This window comes from Thermobia domestica, chromosome 2, assembly GCF_964235325.1.
Source record: "Thermobia domestica chromosome 2, izTheDome1.hap1.1, whole genome shotgun sequence".
NCBI lineage: Eukaryota > Metazoa > Arthropoda > Insecta > Zygentoma > Lepismatidae > Thermobia > Thermobia domestica.
The window spans coordinates 354,504,339-354,531,123 of record NC_137455.1 but is presented as its reverse complement, the minus strand read 5'-3'; the positions used below and the strand labels follow the sequence as shown (position 1 = coordinate 354,531,123).

At 34.7% G+C, this 26,785-nt stretch overlaps 1 protein-coding gene across 2 annotated transcripts; it reads left to right on the top strand.

Annotated features, from left to right (window-relative positions):
• The first annotated feature begins 642 nt into the window (after positions 1-642).
• Positions 643-26,069, top strand: LOC145678788 (methionyl-tRNA formyltransferase, mitochondrial). 2 transcript variants are annotated; one of them, XM_081749294.1, is made up of 5 exons: positions 648-994; positions 7,539-7,733; positions 10,936-11,058; positions 20,770-20,948; positions 23,489-26,069. In XM_081749294.1, exons 1-5 carry the CDS (start codon positions 825-827, stop codon positions 23,863-23,865), a joined length of 1,044 nt encoding a protein of 347 aa, XP_081605420.1. In that variant the 5' UTR covers positions 648-824; the 3' UTR covers positions 23,866-26,069. The 2 variants fall into 2 exon arrangements, with proteins under 2 accessions (XP_081605421.1, XP_081605420.1); XM_081749295.1 differs by lacking the exon at positions 10,936-11,058 and having other exon boundaries at positions 643-994.
• Positions 26,070-26,785: the final 716 nt, after the last annotated feature.

Here is a 26,785-nt window from a genome sequence, read left to right as displayed (position 1 = left end):
TTTTACTATTGCAAAGCCAAATCTGCACTTTACTTTACGATGTTAGACGTAGTATTTATATATTTTTTGCACGTGTTGCATTTAGTTACGCTTCGCTATTTTTGCAAAGGCTGGATCGAAATAAGGCCAGTATTATTGTATAAATTCTTTCTCATGATAAGAGCTGTATTTTTGCGTGGAGAGGAATGTCAGGGCAAAGATTCGCATATATTTGATTACTAATACATTTCTCTTTTGAAATAACAACATATTTCTCCAGTAGTTTTTAAAAATCTATAATCTAACAAAATAGGACAGCACCAAAAGTAGTGTAGATAAAGCAAACCCACTTTCATCCATTTGAATAACCATTCGTCTTATGCTGTTGTTTTGAAGTATGATTATTGTCATAATAAAACTCTGACTACTGCTGGAAACATATGTTAGTAGTAGGCACTTTCGATAACGGTTTGTATCAACACAAATCAAAATTTGCGATAAACGACATAAGAGTCGTAATGAATCCTTACATGTTTTGCATTGGGTTTGTTGTACGAATAATTTTACGAAGGCTGGAAAGGAATTACCTCTCACCCTTAAAAGAAAACTATAGAAATTAAAAATTAGTGCATATCATGAAAGACACTATGCTGAGAAGAAGTAATGTAACAAGTAGACCAGTGAACAGTCATTTTGTTTATGTACTTGTACAAGCCTGCAATGTAAATACAGCAGGAATGAAATATTCAGTTGTTTAGTGTAGTTTTCCCTATTTTTATATAAAACATATATAGTTGATTTATCAAAATATGTATTATAGTTAAATTATTTGTGTGTCTCTGAAAATGGTGTGTTTATACAGGAGTGCAAGGAACATTCTTAGGATTCGACTGAGCTTATCGTATAAGCGAATAAACCTTTTCAGTAGTAATCAATGTTTTCCTTCGTGGAGAGTATTATTTTTTGGTACTAATGAATTTTCATTGGAAAGTTTAAAATTAATTCACTCAGAAATGTAAGTTTATTTCTGTTATTCAGCATCACGTGTAGATTAAGATTTCAACTGTACATATAACTTGGGCATTAGTGTCGTATCACCGGACCACTTTGAAAACTGAAAAAGAGCACCAAAATGTACTGCATTCGGTTATATTTTGTTGGATTATATTAAGTTACGTTAGATGACGTTACTTTACGTTAGAAGAGCTTAAAAATTAGTGTAGAAACACAAACCAACCTGTGCTAGGTGGCCAATAAAAACACGAATGCTATCTAACCAAGTCTGAGCAGGAGCGCAGCGGGGTCTGAGCGGAGTGAGAGGGTGCGTCCGAAGGGAGCAGGAGCGTCAGTGACGGTGGGATAACGCGTAAGCGAGGGTAGTGACAACATGTGGGTTTTGGCGATCATAAAAATTTCAATAGTTTCACACTTGCAACGTTTCACTTGTTAACATACAATACAGCTTCTGTACACTGTGCAGAAATACATTCCCGTTCAATTAGAAGTCACTTACCTCCAAAGCTGAGGCTTGTAAACGTTTCCAATTTGAAGAAGAAAATCGTGTACAACAGTTTTCTGGGGTTTCCTTTCCCAAAATAAATACTTCGCTAAATAGCCCTCGAAATGCTCTTCTTTCTTCCCCAACGCCATGCCTTTCGCGCTACTATATCATAAAAAATGTACCTCCGCAAAATAGTCCTTCCGCTTCCACATACAGCGCCGCTTACAGCTTTCTTCACTTTGGCTGTTTCACTTACCTCACTTTCACTCATTCCTCCTCGCAAACTTAAATAAATTCTCCAATTGACTCGATGAATTTCCTAAAATATGTCCGGCGATACGGTTCTTAACCCTATAACTTGAGACAGATGAAGTTGTTGAAAATGTAATATTCTTTTACGATTTGTTTATAAATACGGCTTCCGGGTGTGTGGCATCAAAACTACAGTGCAAAAACAAAACAACCTGTGTTAGGTGGCCACCAAAAAGCACAAATGCTATTTGACAGAGTTTGGGGAGGGCGAAGTTAGTGAGTCCGCTCATTAGGGTGGGTGTGCGCCGTGAACGCCGCCGCGCCGTGTGTACATGTACAAAAGTCGTGCTGTGAAACATACGCGGTGGCTCAGTGGTAGAACGTTCACCTCTGGTGCATGGGCTCCCGGGTTCAAACCCTGCGCCCGCCAAGTGAACTTTATGGAGGACAATCACCGTGTGCGTGGGTTTTCTCGGGGTTCTCCCGTTTCCTCCCACTTTCTTCATTTCACCATTTCATTCATTTCTCATAATCACCGTCTCCTTTAGCCTAACCGGCATAACCGTGAGACGTAAAACTCAAAGATTTCATTTCATTTTTTCATCCAATCTATCTTAATTCTTCTTTACAAAAGAATCTTCTTGTGTGTAAATTTAAATCTAAAACTTACAAAATTTGTTGCGATATCAGTTGGCACGAATACCAATGAGAACTTTTGGAAACATTAAAACGTCCAAATCGAACTAATTGAACTAATCGAAATAACTTAATAATTCTGTCAGATGATAATAATAATAATAATAATAAACAGAGTAAGGAGAAAGGTCATTCATAAAAAATACCACAAATTATCATAAACCAATCTGGTGGAATAGAGAAGCACAGAAAGCAATCAATAAAAGAAAAAAAAATGTCATTTCAAAAATTAATACATTCGAAGAACATACAAGATTACCTCGCATATAAACAGACAAAAGCACTTACGAAGATTGCTTTAAGTACAATTAAAAGAACCAATTGCGAGCATTTCTGTAACAATCTTTCATTTCAAACTCATGTGATACTAATTTGAAAATTCTTTTATCACCAATTGCATAATAATAGTAATAATAATGTCATCCAGAGCCTGATGTCAAATGAGAATGATTGGATAAATCAATTTCATCATATATTAGCGCCGGATTTTTTCAACGCTAATAATGCCTTAATTACAGAAATCACAAAAAAATATATATATCCATAAATAAGGAACCTCCAATGAGTTGAGTAGAACTAGAAACAGTTTTAAAAAACAAGAAAGAACACATCGCTAGGATTGGATGGAATTCACTATACACATTTAAAAAAATTATCAACAGAAGTTAAATAATTGTTATTATATTTTCTAAATGGCATATGGGAAACCGGAAAAATACCTGAATTTGAAAGAAATCCTTAATAGTTTCCATATCAAAACCGAATAAACCGTGTAATGATGCAAAACATTATAGACCTATAGCAGTACTATCTTGAGAACTTAAAATATTTATTTATTTATTTTTATTTATTTAACAATCACCAGATACAGCTCAGAGGCCATTTTACACTGGATATTCAACAATAACAATGGAAAGGGTTTGGGAAGGTATCGGCCAGGGCCTGTTTGGTAGGTCAAACAATTAATCTTAAATAGACTACAATGGTCAGTTAAGCATCATTCAATTCTCCCGGCTAACATTACAGGATTCAGAAAGACAGTTCTACGCCTAGATTCAATAGACCCATTAATCATTGATTTATGGAGAATCTGTCAATAATAATAATAATAATAATAATAATAATAAGTCTGAAAGCTTATGATTCTATTAATTTAGATATATTAATTAGGAAGCTAATTAACTTAAACATTCCCAAAAAGTATATTCTTATTATCTGCAATGCTTTTCATGATAGGTACGTTCATATAAAAATTAATAACTTTTATATAGAAGAAACAACTTCTGTTGGTCTATTTGAGGGCAACAAATTATTAAGTCACATTCTTTTCAAAGGAAAACCTTTATATATATCAGACAGAGCGAGGAAAATTGAACAAATTGTGGATTTGATGCAAAAATGGAGCTTCGATATTGGATTGAACATTAATTGTTAAGAATCTACTTTCACAATAATTACGAAGAAAGAAAAAATCTAATTCCTCAGATCAACATTAGAGGAAAACAACTAAATTTTTCTAAATAAATAAAATCTTCAGGTCTTATATTAGATAAAAAGTTAACGTGGAAGTTGGATCGGCAATACCTGGCATAGAAGCTGCTAAGTATAACAATATCTTTAAAAAAAAAATGAATGAAGAAAATAGAGGGTTAAGTCACAAGTTCTTAATGAAATGAACGAACAAAACAGCATGGCTAAAGTTCTGTATGTTTCATTTTCTTTTCCCACAGCAAGTTACAGACACTACAATATAATGCAGCTAAAGTTATTTTATCTCAATCATGTTTCTGTTAATAGGTCGCAATATTCGCATTTTCTCATATGAAGTTTGGCAACAGCGTATTGCGATCTCATTAATTTATAGCTTAACAACTAGTAGGGAATAATTTGTAGTTTTGAAAATTTGTATTATATACTATTATATAAGAGTATAAAAATGATTGACTCTTATCACCGGGACAGAAAATTCATTTTGTCACCAAAGGACGGACTTGGAAAACTTATTTTAAGGGGGCTCCTTTATTTCGCCAAGAATATTGTATCTCACTAATTCCTGAAGTTAGGTTGATAACGCTCGGCATATAAACTCCTCAAATTCTCTTTCAAATGCAGAAAAAAGGGACATTTCTATAATATTCAGTTTTCCCTTTCTTTGTTCAGAAAGTTCCGGTTGTGAGGATTCGATTAAGTTTGAGATTTTAGTGCGGTATATGAATTCTGAATTAAAAATATGAGAATACCTAAATTTAGTTTTGAAAATTCCTCACCTAATGGAGAAAGGGTGTCCATAGCTATACTATTTAAATTTCTGTTTCTTTATTGTTCAGAAAGTGCCCAACATGAAGATTTACGTATGTTGGAGGTGTGAAATATCGATAATGAAATATTTGGAAATCATGAGATACTAACTTGTATCTTTTTTTTTTTTTTTTTTTTTTTTTTTTTTTTTTTTTTAACAACGGATACAAGGTTACTAGTATTTTATTTAGAAAATTGAATCCTATATCATCCGTGAGACAATTAGGGAATCCATATTTCAGCATTTTAGAAAATTCCACTTCTAAAGGGGAAATTTTTTATAATATTCATATTTGTTTTTTGTTATTCAGAAAATGGGAATTCGTTGAAGTTGCAGATGTAAAATTTGGATACAATTTGTTCATTACAAAATGAGCAATCACTTATTTCAGCTGTTTTGTTAATTCCGCGTCTGTACGGGGAAAGTGGGACAATTTTGACAATATTAAAATTTCCGTTTTATGTATATATATATATATATATATTTCTGATAGTATTCTTCCCGTTCAAAGAAAAGACACTTCTGCTAATTACTTGTAGTAATAAATAACTATTGACAAATTTGTCTCTTCGTATTTTTTTTTTTTCTTTTCTTACATTTCTTTATCTGTGTTGAAAGAGAAGATGGTTTGTCCCATGTAATATGACTCGTAAGTATGTGTATCAATCTATGATTTGAACTTGTGAAAGACTTCTGTAACTTTGGGTAGTTGTCCTTAAACTGTTTTAAAAGACTTGGCAAATGCAAATCAAGTGTGGAAAGGTACATTTACGAATCATATTATCTAGGTATATATTCACAGATATTGAACCTTAAAAAATTACAAAGTGATTTAGGATAAATACATCCTAAACCTTATTTCACCTTGAACACAGATAAAAGAAACATAAACAAGATGCATTATATAGAAAGGTAAGTATACATTTGAATAGAGAAAAAAAAAATAACAAATTTGTTTTCAATTACAAGTTTTCATAAATACGAAATGTACAACAAATTATTTAGATATATTTTCGGTTTATATTGAGAAGTACTAAAGTTTACAACTACATTGACAGATGTTATGTTAAGAAGGCCAAAGAAGAGAATTATAGTAAGGATGGCCATTTAGTTAGTTAGTTAGCTATTAACATTATGAACAAAATATTTATTATGGAGGTTAGAGCTACCTAGTTCTTCTCATTACATACCTAAAACTTACAAAACATATAATCTAGTGGTAGAGCACCATCTTCTGGTGCGTGGGGTTCCTGGTTCGATCCTGCCCAAGTAAATTTGTGATGGACAACATCATATCCTTCGATTTTCTCAGAGTACTTCCGTTTCCTCCTACATTCTCATTCCATCATCATTCACTTGCCTTAACCATCCGTCTCTCTCAGCCTAAAACGGCATAATCATAGGACATTAAATTAAAAGATTTCATTTCATTTGGAATGAGAATTGGGAAGAAACGGGAGAGCACTGAGGAGACTCACGAACACGATGTCTACCACAAACTCGCATGGGTGGGAATCGAATCAGGGATCCTTCACACCGAAGGTGGGCGCTTTATCTTTGAGCCAAGGTGCACAAATTCCTATCTGAAATCCCGTAAGAAGGTAGTGTCAATAACCACAAAAATTCTAAAATTACCCACAAAAGAAAAGGGTTCTGTAAATAGGTAATTACTAATTTTAGCATTAATGCGTCCTTTGCAGAATGTTTCAAAGATGATGAGTAGTGTATAACCACTCTGAAATTTCTGTGAAGATATTTGTGAAGATTTCATAATTCATAATATTAATTGGTGCGAGATTGAAACGTTAGCACGGAAACAAAGATCGTTAATAAAAAAGTGAGAGACCAGATTCATTGAAAAAGAGAAAAACTGTGTGATGTACTGGAATACAGGACTTAAAATTAACGAACCGTGGGGCAAGTTATTGGAAAGACTTAATTTGTAGCTTAGTTTTCCACAGGACGAGGGAGGGAAATGGATTTACGGTGTTTAGTTTCATTTTAGTCAACCTTTGTTAAGATTGGCTGAATCTGTTTTGTTCAGCCAATCAGCGTTCAGAACCATTTTCTGGGATCCTGTTCTGTTATATTTAGATGCAACTCTATCTTGTTTTTATAGTTTCTGATTAAGCCAGTATGGTCAGTTAGTTGGCGAAACTGTCACACATTTATTATTTTTAAAATAAACGTTGCTTTGCTGAGCGATTTGTATTTTTAGTGTAAGTGAATATTTTTATTGGAATCATTCCAGTAATTTTTGTGTTAAATAAACACTACGCTACCAGTTAGAGATTCATTATATTAATATAGATGTGTGTATAGAATAATATATCTATTTTTTCTTTCTTGCTCTTTCTTTTTTATAAACAAAGAGAACCAATACTTATCGCTTTCCGTCATTTCAGATAATCACATATATAATGTTTTTAAATGATTAGAATGAGGTCTGTAAATAATTGATAATTGTTCTGGCTTTTAAGTGCTACAGCAAGATAGGAAAGACACTACACGCCACACATTGTACTGCATGTAAAAATTTTATAAATGTTACGGAGTTGCTTTCGGAAATATTTGCTACATTATTACGGAGAGTAAAATACAGAGAGATTTTGGACAACTTTGTAGTGAGGCTTAGTAACAACAATCAAAATATAGAACAAACGCTTTAAAAATAGAAAGCGTTTGCAACTTTTTTTTTTTGTCACATTGTAAAATTATTACACTCACATAGAAAATACACAAATTAAGTCAATTATTTGTTACTGCTATAAATGCTGAGATTAATTAAAAATATTCTCTTTTCTTTAACAGGAAATCTGGAACGTCTGTGCGAAAATTAGAAGTAGTGACAAAGAAGCAGGCACGTGCTGTTAAAAATTATGCAATGGAGCATAAAATAAAGATCCACGAATGGCCAGTAACTGTAAAGTCTGGAGAATTCGATATTGGATTAGTGGTTGCTTTTGGACACTTAATACCTAAGGAAATTATTGATGCGTTTCCTTTGTAAGTAGATTTACGTATTCATTTTTAAAAAAATTTACTTCGTGAAGTCGGAGAACTTGTTATGCTCAATATTTCTTTACTGTGCATTGTGAATAAAACTACAAATTGGTTGCTAAACATGTTACATATTTACATGGAATGTGACTTCTGTACAAAGGTATTATAGAGCAGATGCAAAATTGAATGTTTAAAATTAAAATTCGGGTAAGTCCAAGGTGTTTATTTTCTACAGCACTGAAAAAAGAAGTCTTTGACTTTATAATACAATAGAATGATGTAAACCATTTTATGTAGTTTGCTTTTATATTTGGCAATACGCGTGAAAAAGTTAGACAGGAAAATAAATTTCTTAAATTAGGAAATTAATGCACGTAATATTTTTTCGTAAAACAATCCATTAAAAAATACATTTAATAAACGATCTCAGAGCAAATCGATATATGCAAGAATAATGATAAAATCCATCACCAGATACAGAGTTACAGTTCTAGTTGATTCATTTACGTAATATATCCTACAGCATCTATCAGCGAAACCGCTATTTATATCAAGAGGTTATGCTCTGTGTTGGACTGCTCGGAATGACTGCACCGCGAATTGCTATCACATCACCAGATGATTAATGCAACTATGCGCTGAGCTCCCTTGTGGCTAAGCGGTTAACGTAGGCGCCTTTGACGTGGGGGATCCGGGTTCGATTCCCGGGAAGCTCATGTGGTTCGGATTTCACGTTAATCAGTAAGTCCACGTCATCTCATATAGCCTTGCTGCTGTCAGGGACACTAAACTCAAAATCAAATCAAATTAACTGTGCGCTCATAACAATTGGAATATGTGTATGGAAACAATTGTGTTTATGTTATTATCATTTGAATCATTGCTATAGCGATTCCCAAGCACAAGATCAAATTTTATTAGGTTCATGACATCAGATCAAATTTTATTTTATTTATTTATTTATTTTTTTATTTATTTATTTTTTTTTTTACATAATTTCTAAATGTAGCTCTATATGTTATCTAAACAAGAAGTATGGCGAAAGGTGCGTCTTGATGTCAGTCTTTCATAAAAATTGCGATGCCTATTTGAATTTCAAGTATGAGTAGACATAAAAAAGTAAATTATATTCTGCATATGTATATAATTCTCTGAATATGTATCATTTTGTTAAATCATGTAGCGTTTACAGATGTTATTAAAAAAGCAATATGGAGTTTTGTTGCAACGGCTAATAGTTCGTGCAAAATTATGATTCGATTATGTGAAGTGGTTTATAAGGATTTAAATCTTTTAGCTAAAGTATTCAGTATGGAAAGAATCCATCATATTCTTAGTTCTGATTTGTTTAAAACTTTTTCCAACAATGTATACATTATTACTAGAGTAACCCACATTATGCTTTATTTTTTGTTTAGTTATGCTTTATTTTCTTTCAGATCATGTTTTATTGTTAATTTCAATCTTTGTTTTACATTAATCGTGTATAATGTATAATATTTACTATACATGAAATATTCTAAATATCTTGATCTATTTATAAATATTTCATGTAACTAGTTTCTTTCATATTTAATGAACTTTGTACTTAATGCACTGCAAAGAGATATGCTTTACTCGACTCAGTTTTTTAATCACTTGTGTGCGCCTTAGAGGTGCTTATATACACAAAGGGAAAGTAAAAAGATGCCACCAAAAAGTACAGAAAGTGTTCAAGAGGTACACATAACAATATAGTGTGGAGTTTTTGTGCACTTTTTGTACATTTCGAATCATCATACATAACTGCACAGTTACACTTGGGAAAAAAACTATTGTTTATTTATTGTTGACGGAAATTTTTTTCTTCTTTTCCTTTTTCTTTTCTGCACTTCAAAGGATTACACAGGAAAGTTTACATAAATAAAACTAAGCTTTTCATTGTTGCATTGGTATGTTCTCAATGTTTTTGCACTCTAAATATTGGTTTTAAGAAAATATTAGTACAGTATGTTAAACTTGCAGTTAAACAGAATTTTCCAAGAATTGCTCTAATATATTTTCCAAGAATTGTGCTATATATTTTAAATTATGCTTTATTTCCTAAAATTATGCTTTTAAAGTTAATTTCTTCTGGATCCTTACACAACCACGACCATGTTCAAGGTACCAACCATATGTGTAAAACACAAACATGTATAAAACACAAACATGTATTGCTGTTATGCTTTTGGGTTGCCCTAATTATTACATTAGAAAATTAGAGTGAAAAATTGCAGCAACGTATCTTGGACCATCACAGATGCTGGATCAACCATACCAATCTATTAATTTTACCAAATCTCCTAATATGTATTCTCGCTAGTTGTAGGAAGGCGTGGCTTTCTGAAGCAGGCTCACTTTTGATAGGAATGAAAGTACTACAGGGTTACTACTGGTCAGGAAAGTCAGGGAAGATTGAGGGAAAGGCGCAGGTCAGGAAGCTCAGGGAAAAAGACTAGAAATCAGGGAAATTTTATAAAATATATTTTTTCTAACATTAATTGTACACCAGTATCAGCTTAGCCAACCATTATATTGGAGTTGCTTAGATTTTTATGGGAGGTAAGTGGAATGTACGTATGAGCAGTTGATTATTATTTGTCTCTATAGAATAACGCCGTATAAATATTCACCGTTATTTATTCCTTATTTATATGTCAACGTCATTCGGCACCTGTCATGAAAGTCAGGGAATTTCCTGCCAAAGATCAGGGAAACTCAGGGAGGAGTCAGGGAAATAGATTTCTTCAGATTAGTAGGAACCCTGTACTAAAAATGTGTTATATTGCGGGGAAAATTCCTTACGCACTAGCAATATACCTACTTATACGTGATAAGTAGAATGATATGAGACTTGAGTTTTGTCCAAGTGAGCACCTTCTGACTTACGATCAGTGCGATAGCTCTGCTCCTAGTCTATCACTATATGGACTTCGTAAATTCGTAAATGGCTAGTATGTTTCCTTGCTTTGGTTGCCACAAACTACAAGTTCTTCCTGCAGTATAGCTGCTGAGATGCTCTAGAATAATGAACAAGGAAACTTTTCGAAAAAAAGAAAAAAATACCCATTTTTGCTTAAGTCAACGTAGCTACATATAGATTACACATATTCAGTTGTTGATAACAGCATTTCCTTATTTATAGTTCATAAATGTAATTGTACTTTTTCTTTTTCGTTTCAAGAGGAATGCTAAATGTCCATGGCAGCCTACTGCCAAGATGGAGAGGAGCAGCGCCTATAATACATGCAATTTTGAATGGAGACCAAGAAACTGGTATAACTATTATGAGAATAATGCCACACAAGTACGTGCATCTTCCTACTCTTTTAGTGAATCTTAGTGAAGTTATTATTATTATTATTATTATTATTATTATTATTATTATTATTATTATTATTATTATTATTATTGACATCAAATACATCAAGAAGTTCAGAGGGAAAAGTCTGATTAAAAGAAGAAAGGATTTTTTTATACAATTAATATAACAATTATTATTCATTTAAGGTGGATCACTAGGTGTTCTCGGTGCTATGCTAAACACTGCTTGAATAGTGCGGCATTGCCAGGTAGTGTCGAGTGTTTATTGGTGCCAGATAATAAAAGAAGTAATCATGGAATTCTGTTTGGATGCTTACTAGAGAAATTAGTTTTCGACCCTTACCGCAATTTACAGCTAAGTTCCGTTTCTCGAACTGTAACGCTAGAATCCAGGAGTTAAACGTACAAATTTGGCAACAACGCATTATGGTTCTGCGCAAGTTTCTTCTCAAAATCTATTTCCTTAAATATAAATTAATATTTAAATAAAACGAGAACCATAACACGAAAAACGGTCAAATAATATATCTATTTCGTAATAAGATCGTTACTTTAAAATACTTTACACATACAAATAAACATTCCATAAAATTGAGCACTTCTAGTAAGATCTAACAGCAAGTGCCATCTTGTGTGCTCATTATGAAACGAATCAAGTATTTTCTTTTATTTGTTCCCTTTTTCGATATCAGAAGATACAATTAAATGAATCAGAGTCTTGTGTTGTAGCTGAAACATAACTTTATCTTATAGTACAATATTTATATGTAACGTTTCATTGCGCAGTAGTTAAGGGAATGAGCTAAAATATGTACTGACTTCCGGGTGGTGATCCACCTTAAATTTTCAAGTAAAAAATTATTACGGATGGGAACCGTACCTACCTCGTTGGGTTAAAGCTTGCTCCCATGGCTGGCAGGCAGAGAACTTTTCATATGCTATATTCTTTATTCGTGTTGGAAATTTAAGAGAAAGGTTTTCATGGCTGAATAAAGTGTTCTATGAAACAGCGAATACTTTAAAGCATAGAAGTTCTTATTATGAAGTGCATTCAAATTACAACACCTTCATTTTTTTTATCAGGACTAGTTACAGATAGAAACGTGTTGTTTATTTTAAAATACGCGGGCACTCTTTGTCAATGCATGACAGAGGTGGCAACACCGTACAACACACATAACTCTAGCGGCAACGGTGAGACTGATGACTGTTTTTGATACGATGCTCTTAAAATGGCGACATTTTCATTACAAGAACAGCATGTAATCACTCGTTTTCTTCGTTTGCGTGGTGCGACACCGAAATTCATCACCAGTTGAGTGAGACTTGTGATAATGGTATCATGGATGTATCTAATGTGCATTCGTGGGTGCAACAGTTCAAAGAAGAAAGAACGTCATGTGCCAATAAATCAAGACAATGTCGGCCTCGCACGAGCCGGTCTGACGACATGATCGAATGAATGAAGAAAGTTGTTTTAGAGGATCGCTGAATGAGTGTGGAACACATCACTTCCAAAATTGGCATTTCCATGGGATCTGTGCACTAACTAACTAACTCTATGGCCTATGGAACCCGGAGGTTCAGTGCAGCGTTCACAAAAGCTCTCCACTGACTTCTATCCTTAGCTAATTGCATCCAGTTTCTACTTTGTATTCCTATCTTTGCGAGATCCATCTTAATATTATCCTCCCATCTGCGCCTAGGTCTTCCTAATGGTCGCTTTCCTATGGGTCTACCAGTCAAGACTTTGAAAGCGTTTCTACTTTCTTCCATTCTAGCTACATGACCTGCCCACCTAAGCCTCCTAGACTTGACGACCCTAACAATGTTGGGTAAACCGTATAAACTATGTAGTTCCTCGTTATGAAGCTTCCGCCATTCCCCATTCTCGTTCCTCTTGGGTCCGAATATTCTTCTCAGGATCCTGTTCTCAAATACTTTCAGTCTATGTTCTTCCGTCAGAGTAAGCGACCATGTTTCGCAACCATACAGAACAACAGGCATGATTATCGTTTTATATATTTTAACCTTCAAATTCCTCGACAGAATTCGCGACGACAAGAGATTTTGAACCGAATAGTAACACGAATTCCCTGCTTTTAGTCGACATTTAATTTCTTCGTGAATATGATTTTCGTCTGTTAATATTGATCCTAAATATTTGAAAGTATCCACTTTATCAAAAGCATTATTTAATATTTTAACGCCTCCACAATTTGCCGTATTACGGTCCCGACGCACTTCCATGTATTTAGTTTTCCCTGCATTTACTTCTAAACCCATGTCCCTGCAAGCGTTTAATAAGATCTCTGCATTTATTTCTACTGTTCTCCTATCATCCCCTTTTAAATTTACATCATCAGCATATGCCATAACCTGGTGAATGCCGTTCAACTCTAGGCCCTGGTTGCTATCTTTGATTTTCCTTATGGCGATTTTCCTTTCCAGCACAAAGTTAAATAATAATGGCGACAACGCATCTCCTTGTTTCAGGCCATTTTCGACGTGGAAGCTCGTGGACAAAAATTTTCCTACCCGGACTTTACTTTGGGATTCACTTAAACATATCTTAATTAATCTAATTAGCTTTCTCGGTATTCCAAGTTCTGTAAGAACGTTGTATAATGTTTCTCTCCTAACCGAGTCGTAAGCCTTTCTAAAATCAATAAATAGTTGATGTACCAGGGTATTGTATTCCCACTTCTTTTCGAGTATTTGGCGAATGGTAAATATTTGGTCGATAGTTGATCGATTTCGTCTAAATCCGCACTGATAATCTCCAATAATTTCATCTGCGTATGGGGTCAATCTTGCTAACAGAATATTTGAAAGGATTTTATAGGATGTTGACAGAAGAGAAATGCCTCGATAATTATTACAGTCAGTTTTGTCGCCTTTCTTGTGAATTGGAACAATGATTGATTCTTTCCACTCTTGTGGCAATTCTTCCTTGTTCCAGATAAGGAGAATGAGTTTGTGTATCTTGTTCCACAATTTTTCGCCTCCAGCTAAAATTAACTCAGCCGGAATTTCATCTACACCCGGAGATTTGTGTTTCTTCAATTTCTTTATAGCGGCTTCCACTTCTATTCGATTGGGTTCTGGAATATACGGTTCTGCGGTGTGTATCTCCTTTTCTCCACGCACACCAGTTTTTGGCTGAGTGTTCAGCAAATCGTCAAAGAAATCTTTCCATTTATTTAAGAGGCTATCCGTATCAGTGAGAACTGTTCCGTCAGATTTCTTTAATATATAAGCACGAGGTTGATAGCCTTTCTTAAATTCGCTGATCTCCTTATACATGTCCCGAATATTTTTATTTTTACTATTATCTTCAAGTTCCTTAATTTTAGCTTTCAAAAAATCCCGTTTCTTTGTTCTAAAAGTTTTGGAAGTTTCCCGCCATCTGTGCACACAATCCTGAATAAAGACCTGAAAATGCGAAAAGTGTCCTCCAGGTAGGTTCCACGAATGCTGACGGACGACAAAAAGGCTGCGCGCAGGGTATGTTGTCAGACAATGTTGACGTATGATGACGACATGAATGACTTTCGTTTCATCGATCGTAACAAAAGATGAGGCATGAATGCCGTTTTTCAATCCTGAAACGCACATTCAGTAGCCGTGCCGCTATTTCATCAGATATTTTCCAGTGGTCAAAACAGACTCCTAAAGAAGCGTTCACTGCGGCCGTGGAGTCATGGCGTCGACGTTGTGAAAAGTGTGTATGGCCGTAGCGAGATTACGTCGAAAAGTGACACAAGTTTTATAGTTTTCATGTGATTAGTTAGCGAGAGAGAGAGAGAGAGAAAATAGATGTTATAAATTGAATTCACCTCGCACAATAAATGAGCCACTGCTTAAAGAAGTGGGTTACTTGAACTCAAAGCATGTTTTGAGTATTTCATGCAAAGATATAATTCTTATTTCTTCCATCTGTAGAATAGGTTTTCAGTTAACATAAAATTGATAGCTATTACTAAGAAGCCTATTTCTGCTCTAAAACTACTGAATTTAACTCAGATATCACATTAGAGCTCTTCCGTGGCTAAGCGGTTAGCGTACGCGCCTTTGGTGTGGGAGACCAGGGTTCGATTCCCGGCGGGAGCTCATGTAGTTCGGATTCCACGTTAATCAGTAGGTCCCCGTATCATATAGTCTCGCTGCTGAACGGGACGTTAAACCCAAAATCAACTCAAATATCACATTACTTAATTCCAACTATCACACATGACTTGCATTGTTTATGCTTTACTAGCTGAAGTGCCCATTCTTTGCATTGTTTCTGCTTTACTAGCTAAAGTGCCCATTCTTTCCATTGTTTATACTTTACTAACTGAAGGGAGCAGGAAAATTCGGTGTAAGAAAACTTGGTGTAAGAAAATTCGGTGCACGGAAAACTCGGTGTGGGAAATGCTAGGTGTAAAGAAATATTCGTTTAATAGACCTTAGGATACATTAGAAACTTTGATGGTAAAGGAACATATTAGTTTTAAGTTCAAACTTTGTGTAGAACGTACTTCTACTTCCTACTATAAGGAATTGAAAAAAGTGTGATCGTGAAATAATTTGAATTCAAGATTTCGACAAATTTTTAACATTTCATCACTTTTACATGACGAAGAATTAGTTTTTCGATGTCCGTCCGTGTGATTTAGCGAAACGACCATCGCTACCAATCGACATTTAATTTGATACTTAAGTTTTTATGCTATTTTAGAGGATGTCTTTTAGAATTTTCTACTTCCAAAAATAAATGTAGGTTACTGAAGGAGTAAAGTTGAAAATTGCAGATTTTTCGAAAACTGTTTCATGCAGGTCGCTTCCATTATAATAAGAAGAAATACAAATGCACCATTCCAAATTGTAGACGCTTGCAACCATTTTTGAAAATGGGAACATTGTTAAATATTTTAGAGGAGTGATCTACTATTTGTCATTTTGATAGATAATTCTGAATCTCGCATTTCTTATATATATATTATCCATAGTGTATATTGTAGATGTTTTTAGGGCGTACTAAATATTATACTGAACTTGTTAATATTACAAAGCATTTATTATTTTAGCCTTTTTTCCTATTGTTATCTCAATACTATTTCTACAACTATTATCTGATAAAACCATCCTACTTTATATTGCCTATTCGATTAAGACTTACTAACTAACTCTATGGCCTATGGAACCCGGAGGTTCAATGCAGCGTTCACGAAAGCTCTCCACTGACTTATATCCTTAGCTAATTGCATCCAGTTTCTACTTTGTATTCCTATCTCTGCGAGATCCATCTTAATATTATCCTCCCATCTGCGCCTAGGTCTTCCTAATGGTCGCTTTCCGATTGGTCTTCCAGTTAAGACTTTAAAAACGTTCCTACTTTCTTCCATCCTGGCTACATGCCCACCTGAGCCTCATAGGCTTGATCCTAACAATGTTTGGTAAATCGTATAAATTATGTAGTTCCTCGTTATGAAATTTTCGCTATTCCCCATTCCCGTTCCTCCTGGGTCCGAGTATTCGTCTCAGGATCTTGTTCTACGTTCTTCCCTCAGAGTGAGCGACCATGTTTCGTAACCATACAGCACAACAGGCATTATTATCGTTTTATATATTTTAAGCTTCAAATTCCTCGACAGAATTCGCGACGACAAGAGATTTTGAACTGATCCGACTAAGACTATTTGATCAATATATTTTTTGCTTCTTACATATCTAGGGCCTACATATGCTCTATATGGAAGGTGTTTTTAGTTGTTTCTATCAATTCTGTTTCTATAACTATTCTCTGAATTTCGAGTTGTGATTGTTTTATTTCTGACAAAACTGTCAGATTGATTGTGTGATGAAAACAAACATTTTGTTGAAATAAGTAATGCACCAAATTTTATTCGGTGCATTTTGTGGCGTTTTCTTATTCACAATATGTAGATTTATAAGTTATCGTAAGCGGTAATATACCAATATGTATTACACCGAATCCACCTTAGAGCTAACTTTCCCCATACCGAGTTTTCTTACACTGAATCTTCCTAGACCCACTAACTGAAGTGACCGTTCTTTGCGTTGTTTGTGCTTTACTAGTTGAAGTGCCCGTTCTTTGCATTGTTTATGCTTTACTAGCTGAAGTACCTGTTCTTTGCATTGTTTATGCTTTATTAGCTGAAGTGCCCGTTCTTTGCATTGTTTATGCTTTCCTAACTGAAGTGCCCGTTCTTTCCATTCTTTATGTTTTCCTAACTGAAGTGCCCGTTCTTTTCATTATTTATGCTTTACTAGCTGAAGTACCCGTTCATTCCATTATTTATACTTTATTAACTGAAGTGCCCGTTCTTTGCGTTGTTTATGCTTTACTAGCTGAAGTGCCTGTTCTTTGCATTGTTTATGCTTTATTAGCTGAAGTGCCCGTTCTTTGCATTGTTTATGCTTTACTAACTGAAGTGCCCGTTCTTTCCATTGTTTATGTTTTACTAACTGAAGTGCACGTTCTCTTCATTGTTTATGCTTTACTAGCTCAAGTATGCTTTACTAACTGAAGTGCCCGTTCTTTGCATTTTTTATGCTTACTAGCTGAAGTGTCCGTTCTTTCCGTTGTTAATGCTTTACAAACTGAAGCGCCCGTTCTTTGCACGGGAAAAATAGGTTTATGAAAACTATTTTAACCCCTTCCCTCCTTTGGTCACACATTTCATTAAAAGTTTGATAATAGAAACTCATAGGATACTTTATTTTAGGGATAAATTTTGACACCCCGCCCTTTCCCTTAGAATGTGCCCTTTAATCAGAGTAGTATTATAAAAACCCAGCTTGAGATGGGTACTAATTATTTTCCAAATTTCATTTCAAACTGTTTAAACATTTCCCCGTGATTCAATTACAAACAACAGGCAACATCGCTTTATTTCCCCATTGCTCCCTTGAAACGACAATTTTCAAAAACGCTGGGGGCACGTATCCATTTGTTTTTAATGAGGAGTTTTTATATATCGAGTTCCATCTTCCTAACTTGACTGACTTGTGGGAAACTAGACCCCCATATCCCTCCTTCCCTTCCCTTAGGATATGCACGTAATCAAAGTAACAAGATAAAACCAAGTTCGAGATAGTTGATAAATCCAAAAATTCATATCAAATAGTTCAGCCCTTTTTCCGTGATTTGATCACACACAAGATCACTTTCTTTCATATATTAAATGAGTATATTATTTGATTCTGTTCGGAAAACCGAGGTCTGAGCTACAAACTCAACTCTTTGTTTCTACATAGAAACACATGTTGCACACACAATGCTTAAAAATGTGGAGGAGAATGTAAATCACGCATGATGATTAAAATGATTGATTGGTTATTGTAGTAATTGAAAAATAAGGTAAGTTGTATTGCAAAATCCAAGGAATTTATCTTGATTATGTTAAAGATGTCAGTCAATTGCGTCTAGCTTCCTTTCCTTTTCGATTGTATGAGATTATCTGTAAAACATACCCTACCGATAGGAGATTTATATATTATCGAGTGGTCCATGAAAAACCGGAAAACAGTCGACACCAGTAATTGCTATTATTGATCGTGTTGCGGCAGTTAGATAGGAAGGGGCTTGATTCTTGTTGCATATTTCTATGTACAAAACCACTCATTTAACCTCATGAGAGGCGGGCCGCTTTTTCGTGGGCCATCCTGTATAATGGAAGGCTTACAATACTACTACTAAGCTAACACAACTTAATGCTTTCTTCCTTTATTCTAGTTTACGGATAGCCGCATTCTTACTTAAGATCTATACAACTCACACTTTTACAAATAACTCTAATGGGCATCTGAATACTTTTATTAACTAAACTTCAGGTTTAATTCGTTCAACATTTCTAGATATTTTTTTCTATATCTAATACAAATACAGGGACTTTTTCATATAACTCTCTATTTGGAGTACGTGACTTTTTAATGAAACACCTATTGTCTCATAACAATTTTTTCCCCACCTTTCATCATAACAATTACATTATGGAGATGGTTTGCTCGCTGAAGTTTAGCGTCCTTTTTCAGCGCCGAGGCTATATGAGATGTGGACGTACAGTTTTAAGTGAAATCTAAACCATCGTAATTTCTCCCGCCGAGAATCGAACCAGGGACCACATGTACCAAAGATGTCTTTAGCCACTAGACTAGGGGCGAAGGCTAAATATATGAAGATTATTATAGGTTTGATTTTGAGTTTTTAACGTCTCGTTCAGCAGCGATGCTATATGACAAGTGGGCCTACTGATTAACGTGGAATCCGAACTACATGAGCTCCTACCGGCAATCAAACCCGGATCTCCCACGCCAAAGGCGCGTGCACTAACCCCTTACCCACGAAGGAGCTCAAGATTATTATAGGAAATGGACATATAGTTATTTTTTTTTAAAAAAAAAAAAGAGTCGTAAGTTTCATAGGGTGTGTGAATTAGGGATAGTATTGTATTTAATGGTGGTTGCATTGATCATAATTTCAATTACTTGCCAGAATTTAGGCCTTTTATTTTCAGTTCTTTAATACTGATATTTTGTTTATACCATTCTATTTGAAACATAATTAAATACTTGTCTTATTTACTTTTAATATTAAACTTTAAAATCAATGAAATTAATTTTAATAACTATTTGGGAAGAAGTTCAAAACATTCAAGGTGTGAACTAGTCTTTTACTAATAAGTTCAGTTTTAATTAAGATACCTTTAATTTACCATTAACGATCGAATACAAAATAGAACAGAAGAAATATAATATTTCCAGTCATTTCTGCTTTGTATTGAAGCATGAAACCAGTTTTGAGAATGTTCCAAGAGCATTGCAAGAATGAACTTAAAAAGAATTAATTTTTTTTATTAACTTCTACAGGCTTTATACCAATTGTTCTATGTACTTTATTATTATACTCATTAAACAATTCTTGTAATATATTTTTTTTATCTATTTATAATTTCCTTGAGTACTAAATTTTTTCCACATGTTTTGTTTAAAAATTCTGTTAAAACGTTCTACGATATGTTGTTTTACAAAGAGACATGCTCAAAATTGAAAAATTCGCAAAATATCATCTGTCTATGACTTACGGTTCCCAAGATATAGCTTTTTAAATCTCCCGAAATCCGAACTTTTTGGGCCAATATCTGGGGAATGGTGGCCACCGGTTACTATTTGGTACCAAAATGTTCACGATCCTATTAGGTATTCATTTTAGGTATTAATTTCATTTTGTATATCATCTCTCTATAACTTATGGTTCCCGAGATATAGCTTCTTAAATCTGCCAAAATCGAAACTTTTTTGGACAATATCTCGGGAACGGTAAGTGACGCGAAAAATTCCATTACGTTCTCAGATACTCTATCGAATAGGGGGCTCAAAATTGAAAAATTCGCAAATAACAGACACATAGAGACACACAGACATAGAGAATTTAGTAACGAACTTTTTAAGTTCGTTGAAAATGGTGTTTTATATTTTCATCTTGTTAGGAAGATGCAGTAACTTCATGTGTAAGTATTACGTTTAAAGATTGTTCATAATAAACGTAAGTAGACAATTATAAATTGTTTGTGTTGGAGTGAATAGTAAGACTCAAACCCGCAACAGACATGATTTACGATCATAAAAGCCTTTCATATATTACTTCACTTTCAGTTGGCAGCTGTATGATGTATATATTTTGCAGGTTTGATGTGGGTCAAATTGTGAAGCAATCAAAATGTATTATTTTGCCTGATGAACTCGCATCGCAGCTAACAAATCGTATGGCGAAGATAGGTGCCCAATTACTAGTGGAGTGTATTCGAGAGCTTCCAGTGTGTTTAGAGAAAGCAATGGATCAGCCATCAACTGGAGTAACCAAAGGTGAGGAAAACATAAAATATGTCTTTAAATTAAGACGGGTATCAGTCAGATCAATTGAATTTTTACCAAAAAAAGTTTAGTGGATTTATTGTTAACTTACACTGAGTAAGAAGTTAGTTGCAGTGATTATCATATTTATGAGTTATTAGGAAAATGCATCTAATATCCTTCCGTATTTTTCCACTTAGAGCAAAGCCCACAAGTAAAAGGAAGATATTAAGTCGTCTCAGTTGTTTACCCGTGATAAAAATCCAGTTTTAGATAATTACTCTGTTTCATAATTCATTTCAAACTGTTCAGCCGTTTTCTTGTGATAAAAATCCAGTTTTATGGTAAGTACCATTCCATAACTCATTTCAAACTGTTCAGACGTTTTCCCGTGACAAAAGTCCAGTTTTGGTTAAGTACTATTCCATAACTCATTTCAAACTGTTCAGACGTTTTCCCGTAACAAAAATCCAGTTTTAGGTAAGTACTATTCCATAACTCATTTCAAACTGTTCAGACGTTTTCCTGTGATAAAAATCCAGTTTTAGGTAAGTACTATTCCATAACTCATTTCAAACTGTTCAGACTTTTTCTCATTTCAAAAATCCAGTTTTAGGTAAGTACTATTCCATAACTCATTTCAAACTGTTCATACGCTTTCCTGTGATAAAAATCCAATTTTAGGTAAGTACTATTCCATAACTCATTTCAAACTGTGCAGACGTTTTCCCGTGACAAAAATCTAGTTTTAGGTAAGTACTATTCCATAACTCATCTTAAACTGTTCAGTAGTTTTCCCGTAACAAAAAATCCAGTTTTAAGTAAGTACTATGTTCCAGAATTTATTTCAAACTGTTCAAGTGTTTTCGCATGATTCGATCACCTACAAGCAATTTCATTTTGTATATATTATTTTATTTTTCACCCTTTTTCATCTCCTATGCCAATGTAGGCAGAAGTTACACTTAAACAGCATCGAAAATGACACTATTCCTCTCAGCAACACAAAAAAACCTATTGAGTCAACACTAATATCACATATCACCCTCTCCGCACACCCAAGGGGTGTTAGGAGGTCTTACTTTCACAGTTTTTTTTTTTTTTTTCAGATTGTAAGTCGTATGTGTATCAGGTTTGGTTGAAATTGTTATAAGCATTCCAGAGATAAGTGTTTCACGGGAATACGTACATACATTTTTATACTTATAGACTCTATGTACTGTAACAGCGAACATACAATTACGATAATGAGACATATGTAATTTAAATAGATATAAGATAACACGAGAAAGAATTTGCACCTAATCAGGACTGATTAAGATACAAGTTAACATCGAAACTGTTTTCAGTAGTCAGGGCCGTGTCGTAGATAGGGGCAGTGCCCCAGACTCCCCGCCAAGGAAGAAAAGATTAGGTATTATTATTATTATTATTATTATTATTATTATTATTATTATTATTATTATTATTATTATTACTTTAACGTCCCACGTTATGCATCGAGGCTAAGGGAGACGAAAGAAACCGTGAGCTATTTAGGATTTTTAATACGTAACTTAAGGGGGAGTTCAAATGGGAAGAGGTGTTTTAAAATATATGCCAAAAATAGACCATCTCACGAACTACTTATGTTTGGAATATGAAACTCAGAGTGTAAATTCATTTTTAAAAACATGAGTTGACTGACATATACATATGATTTATAATCTAGAAAAAATACTGTGGGGACACCCCGACGGGGGAAAGGAGTGAAATGTAATTAATAATCGAAAATGATTTTTATTAATGTCGAATATATAGCTTTGGGGTCACTGAGATGAATAGTGACATATGTGTTCAAATTCAGCCCCCATATGGGGGTGAGAAGGGGCGAAAAATAAAATGACCGAGATTAGTGTCGAATTTATATTTTTCTGAGTCACTAAGCTGATTAGTGACATTCCAAATGACATTTAAGCCCAAATTTACCCAAGAATGTATATGCCAGTTGGCCCAGGAATTGACAGGCGTTGCCCATGGTTATTTACTGTACTCAATTCTTTACTTTCGACAGGGGCAGTGCTGTAGGCTTTGATTATCGTTATTTATTCTATTTGGTTTTGCTATTTATTCTCTCAGCTCTTCATTTTCAAATATTGTGCATAACCATTATTCTTCTCGTGCAAAGCCGAGCGCTTCTGCTAGTTTTAAATAAAACTGTCAGATTTGAGGAATAAGTGAACCAATTGAAAGTAATCAATGTGCAAAATTTTGCGACATCCATGTCGTTCTGTATCTTGCAATAGATCGTATGTTGAAAATCACAATTCTACAGGAGAGCGAAAAAAATTCAGTTTTGAAATAGGATGACATATACATTTTTTCTGCATTCTTTTTTATAACTCGGTTATTATTAGCCGGATACATACGATACTTTGCCAGGTAATGAAACAAGTGCCACCAGATCCAATACTGGTGTGAACTAAAAATACCGAAATTTTAACATTCGACATATTGCAAGATACAGAACAATATGTAACAATTTAACATTAATATATTGATCCTTGTTCCAGCACCAAGAATTACATCTGAACTAGCTTTCGTTCACTGGTCTTCAATGTCAGCGATAGATGTATATAACCAATATCGTGCATTGTCCGAAATGTATCCTCTTGCAACAGAGTGGCATAGGACTAAAGTAAAACTTTATGATGCTGTGTTTCCAATGACAAGACACAAAGAACTTACTTTGAAAGAAGATAGGAGACCAGGCTACGTGATATATGAAAATAAATTGGATATTTTGTGTGTGCTGTGTAATAAACAGTGGATAGGATTTAAGAGAATTGGTGTGAAGGGAAGGAGAACTATGTCTGCCAAAGACTTTTACAATGGTTTTATGTCCAAAGTTAGTGACGATGTAAGATACTTCGGTAGTAGCGTAACCTAGTTTTGTTTGTAATCTATAAATCTAATAATATGCCAAAGTGTAAAAAATACGCATTTTGTAACTTACATTGAAAAGGAAAGAAACGTTTAGCTTACCAAGTGTGCTCCTAGGAGAAACGTTTTCTAGTTTAACGAATCAATGAATGTTTCAGTAATAGCTATCATCCTTCTCGAATCCAAATCCTGCGACGATCGTGTTGATTGTGATCAGGATTTCACAGTGAACAGGAAAATTACAAGAGGACAGAAATAGGTTTTAAACATGTAGGATGGCGTTACACTTCAAGATTGTCACTTTTTTAAATGCCGCTAATCACTATGATTATGTTATTACCAAACTCAAACCTTCTAATATCTCATCCGGAATAATCATATTCTTATTTCTTCTGCAATATTGTTAATGTAGACGGTTGCAAAATGAATATACAGGTGGTTATCAAAATAATGGAAACACATGGAAAAAATTCAACGTACTAGATTAATATGGAGTTGGATCACCTTTCACAATCAGAAAAACTTTGATATAACGTGGAATGGAGTCATAGAGATTGTACATTCCATGTAAAGTGCATCATTCAGTTCCGCAAAAAATAGAAGCGGAAATCTGCGCTGAGTTCATGTCTCCAAAATAGCCTGCAGATTTTGGTCCGGGGATTAGACGGGCAAGGAGAATGTTCCATTTCATCCTATGCTCCTCAAAACACGTCACAACAGCTTCAGCTGTGTGTCTAGGCGCATTTCACGCTGGAATATGGCGTCATTGTCCGGAAACAATATCTGGACCTTAAGATGCACATGATTTCCTAAAACGGTGACTTAATCACGGACAGTGGTGTGATTGGTAAGTGTTAGAACATGATCCACTGAAAGGTAAGATATTGTGACAATAGCATCATAGAGTCACCGTCGCTTCATCGTTAGACGGAGACACTACCGATTATACACTTTTTCGGCCGTTCGCTACATATAAACATGGCCAGTGGTTTGAAGTAAGGTGAACAATGATTTATCCGACCATATCACATGTTTCCATTTCATCAGCGGTGCATGCTGCATGTTCGCGGCACAATTACCGTCATACTAAAGCGTTATGGTCCCTTATCAGTGGTTTCTCCCGTGTAACACGATCCCGTGTGTCCATGTCATGTAACTTGCGGTGGACTGTGAAGTATTGACACAGGCTGTGCGAGGCGGTGCTTGAGTTCCTCCGCCATTTGCATCGTAGTCTGAGTGACAATCCGCTTTAACACTCGGCGGAACACGTCACTGAGGGTTTTCTTTCGACGACTGTTTCTCTTCGTCTATGTGGTTTCACTGTGAGTTTTATAGACAGTCATCCCTCGCAACACACTTATTGTCTGTTTCAAAACATAAGAGCTTGTCTCATACCACTAGCAAAAGGGCAACCCAACCATTGTTAGATCAGTAATTGGTGGATGTTGCTAGATGTCCGATGTCATTAGGTAGAAGAAAAAACGAAAGGAAAACAAGTGAAAATAAAGAATAATGTTATTACTTTTTTGTGATAAAATTAGATAACAGAAATCTGGAGATAAGTGGAGGTTTGGCAACTTCTTTTCCTCTTTTTAACTGAGGGTCGCCTATTGTTTTCTTAGATTTATTGCCTTTGACAAGGGACAGACACGAGGCATTCCTGTTCTGAAACCTTGTATAACATACTTGCCACTTTCGTCACGCACGCACTGCATAACCAAGCGCGAACAATTTACCCTCTGGAAATCACAGAGATCGCCCATTTTACATTATCATCGTGTGCTCAGTTCACTGCACACTACAGTTCTACTTCTCCTTAAGTAGTACGGAGTTAGCCCTAACACACCACCACAACAGCCTGGCGCTATTTTCTGGTTCATCGTTTGACCGTTACCAACCCAGACACCTTACTTTAAACTCAAGGTGTGTTTCTTATTGTGATAACTACCTGTATATACAATATCGAAAAATTGCTACAGAAATCGCAAATATTTAAAGGATTTCAGGAAATGGTGCCGGTACTGCTTGTAGTTGCGTTGCGCTTTAAAATATATATATATATACACATTTGGAATCGAGGAAGGCAACACATGTTATTGAATCATGGAATTAAACGTAGAAGGGATGTATTTGATGAGCGAAGCGTTTCTTCCCTTTTTGTAATAGATCTGCTAGTCTTATGAAGGTAATAAATTGTTCAATACAAATAAAAAAAAGAGCATAGTTGAGTTTCTTACTAATAGGTAGATAATACGTATATTCAGACTTCTGCTTTTGTGTGTGATATTATCCAGGGTTCTCATAGACCTGGAAAATCAGGAGAAGTCAGGGAATTTGGTTTTTGTTAAAGAAAATCAGCGAAATTATGGAAAAGTTCTTTAATGTTAGGGACACATAGTAGTCTTTCTCGACATTGAAGTCAACTTTAAAGTAATAAAGTTATTTGGATTTATAGATCAATCAATACAACAATATAGGATAATAGTTATAAATGCATTAAGTTATATCAAAGTGTGTTGTTTATGGTTAGGTTCTTAACTCTGAAATCAATTGAGTTACAGCATGTTTCTTTAATGTAGAAAAAAAATACTAGGTTCTCAATTCGACCCGTTTATATACGAGATGCACACCACGAGTACGTGTCGTTTCGTTCTAATTTCCAAGAACAAGGAAAAACAGGGAACTAACCTGTCTCTATTTCTCAACAAACTCTCCCATTTTATTGATACATAGTTGCCATCACCATATCCATTTTGTATAGCATGTGGCATGGTCATTTTCGGAGGTATGTTTTAGATACTGGAAAATAGCATTTCCCAGGGATGATCTACTGGCAAAATAGTATCCACAAAGAGAATCCTTGAGGTTTGGAAAAAACCAGAAGTCACTCGGGGCTAAATCTGGTGAGTGGGCGGGTGTGGCATTAG

Bases quoted from the DNA above. Each gene is read 5' to 3' on its own strand.
- LOC145678788 (XM_081749294.1), top strand. From the start codon at position 825: ATGGTGTGTTTATACAGGAGTGCAAGGAACATTCTTAGGATTCGACTG. The intron at 11,059-20,769 runs GTACGTGCATCT...TATATTTTGCAG, and splicing joins ATGAGAATAATGCCACACAA to GTTTGATGTGGGTCAAATTG. The intron at 20,949-23,488 runs GTGAGGAAAACA...TCCTTGTTCCAG, and splicing joins ATCAACTGGAGTAACCAAAG to CACCAAGAATTACATCTGAA.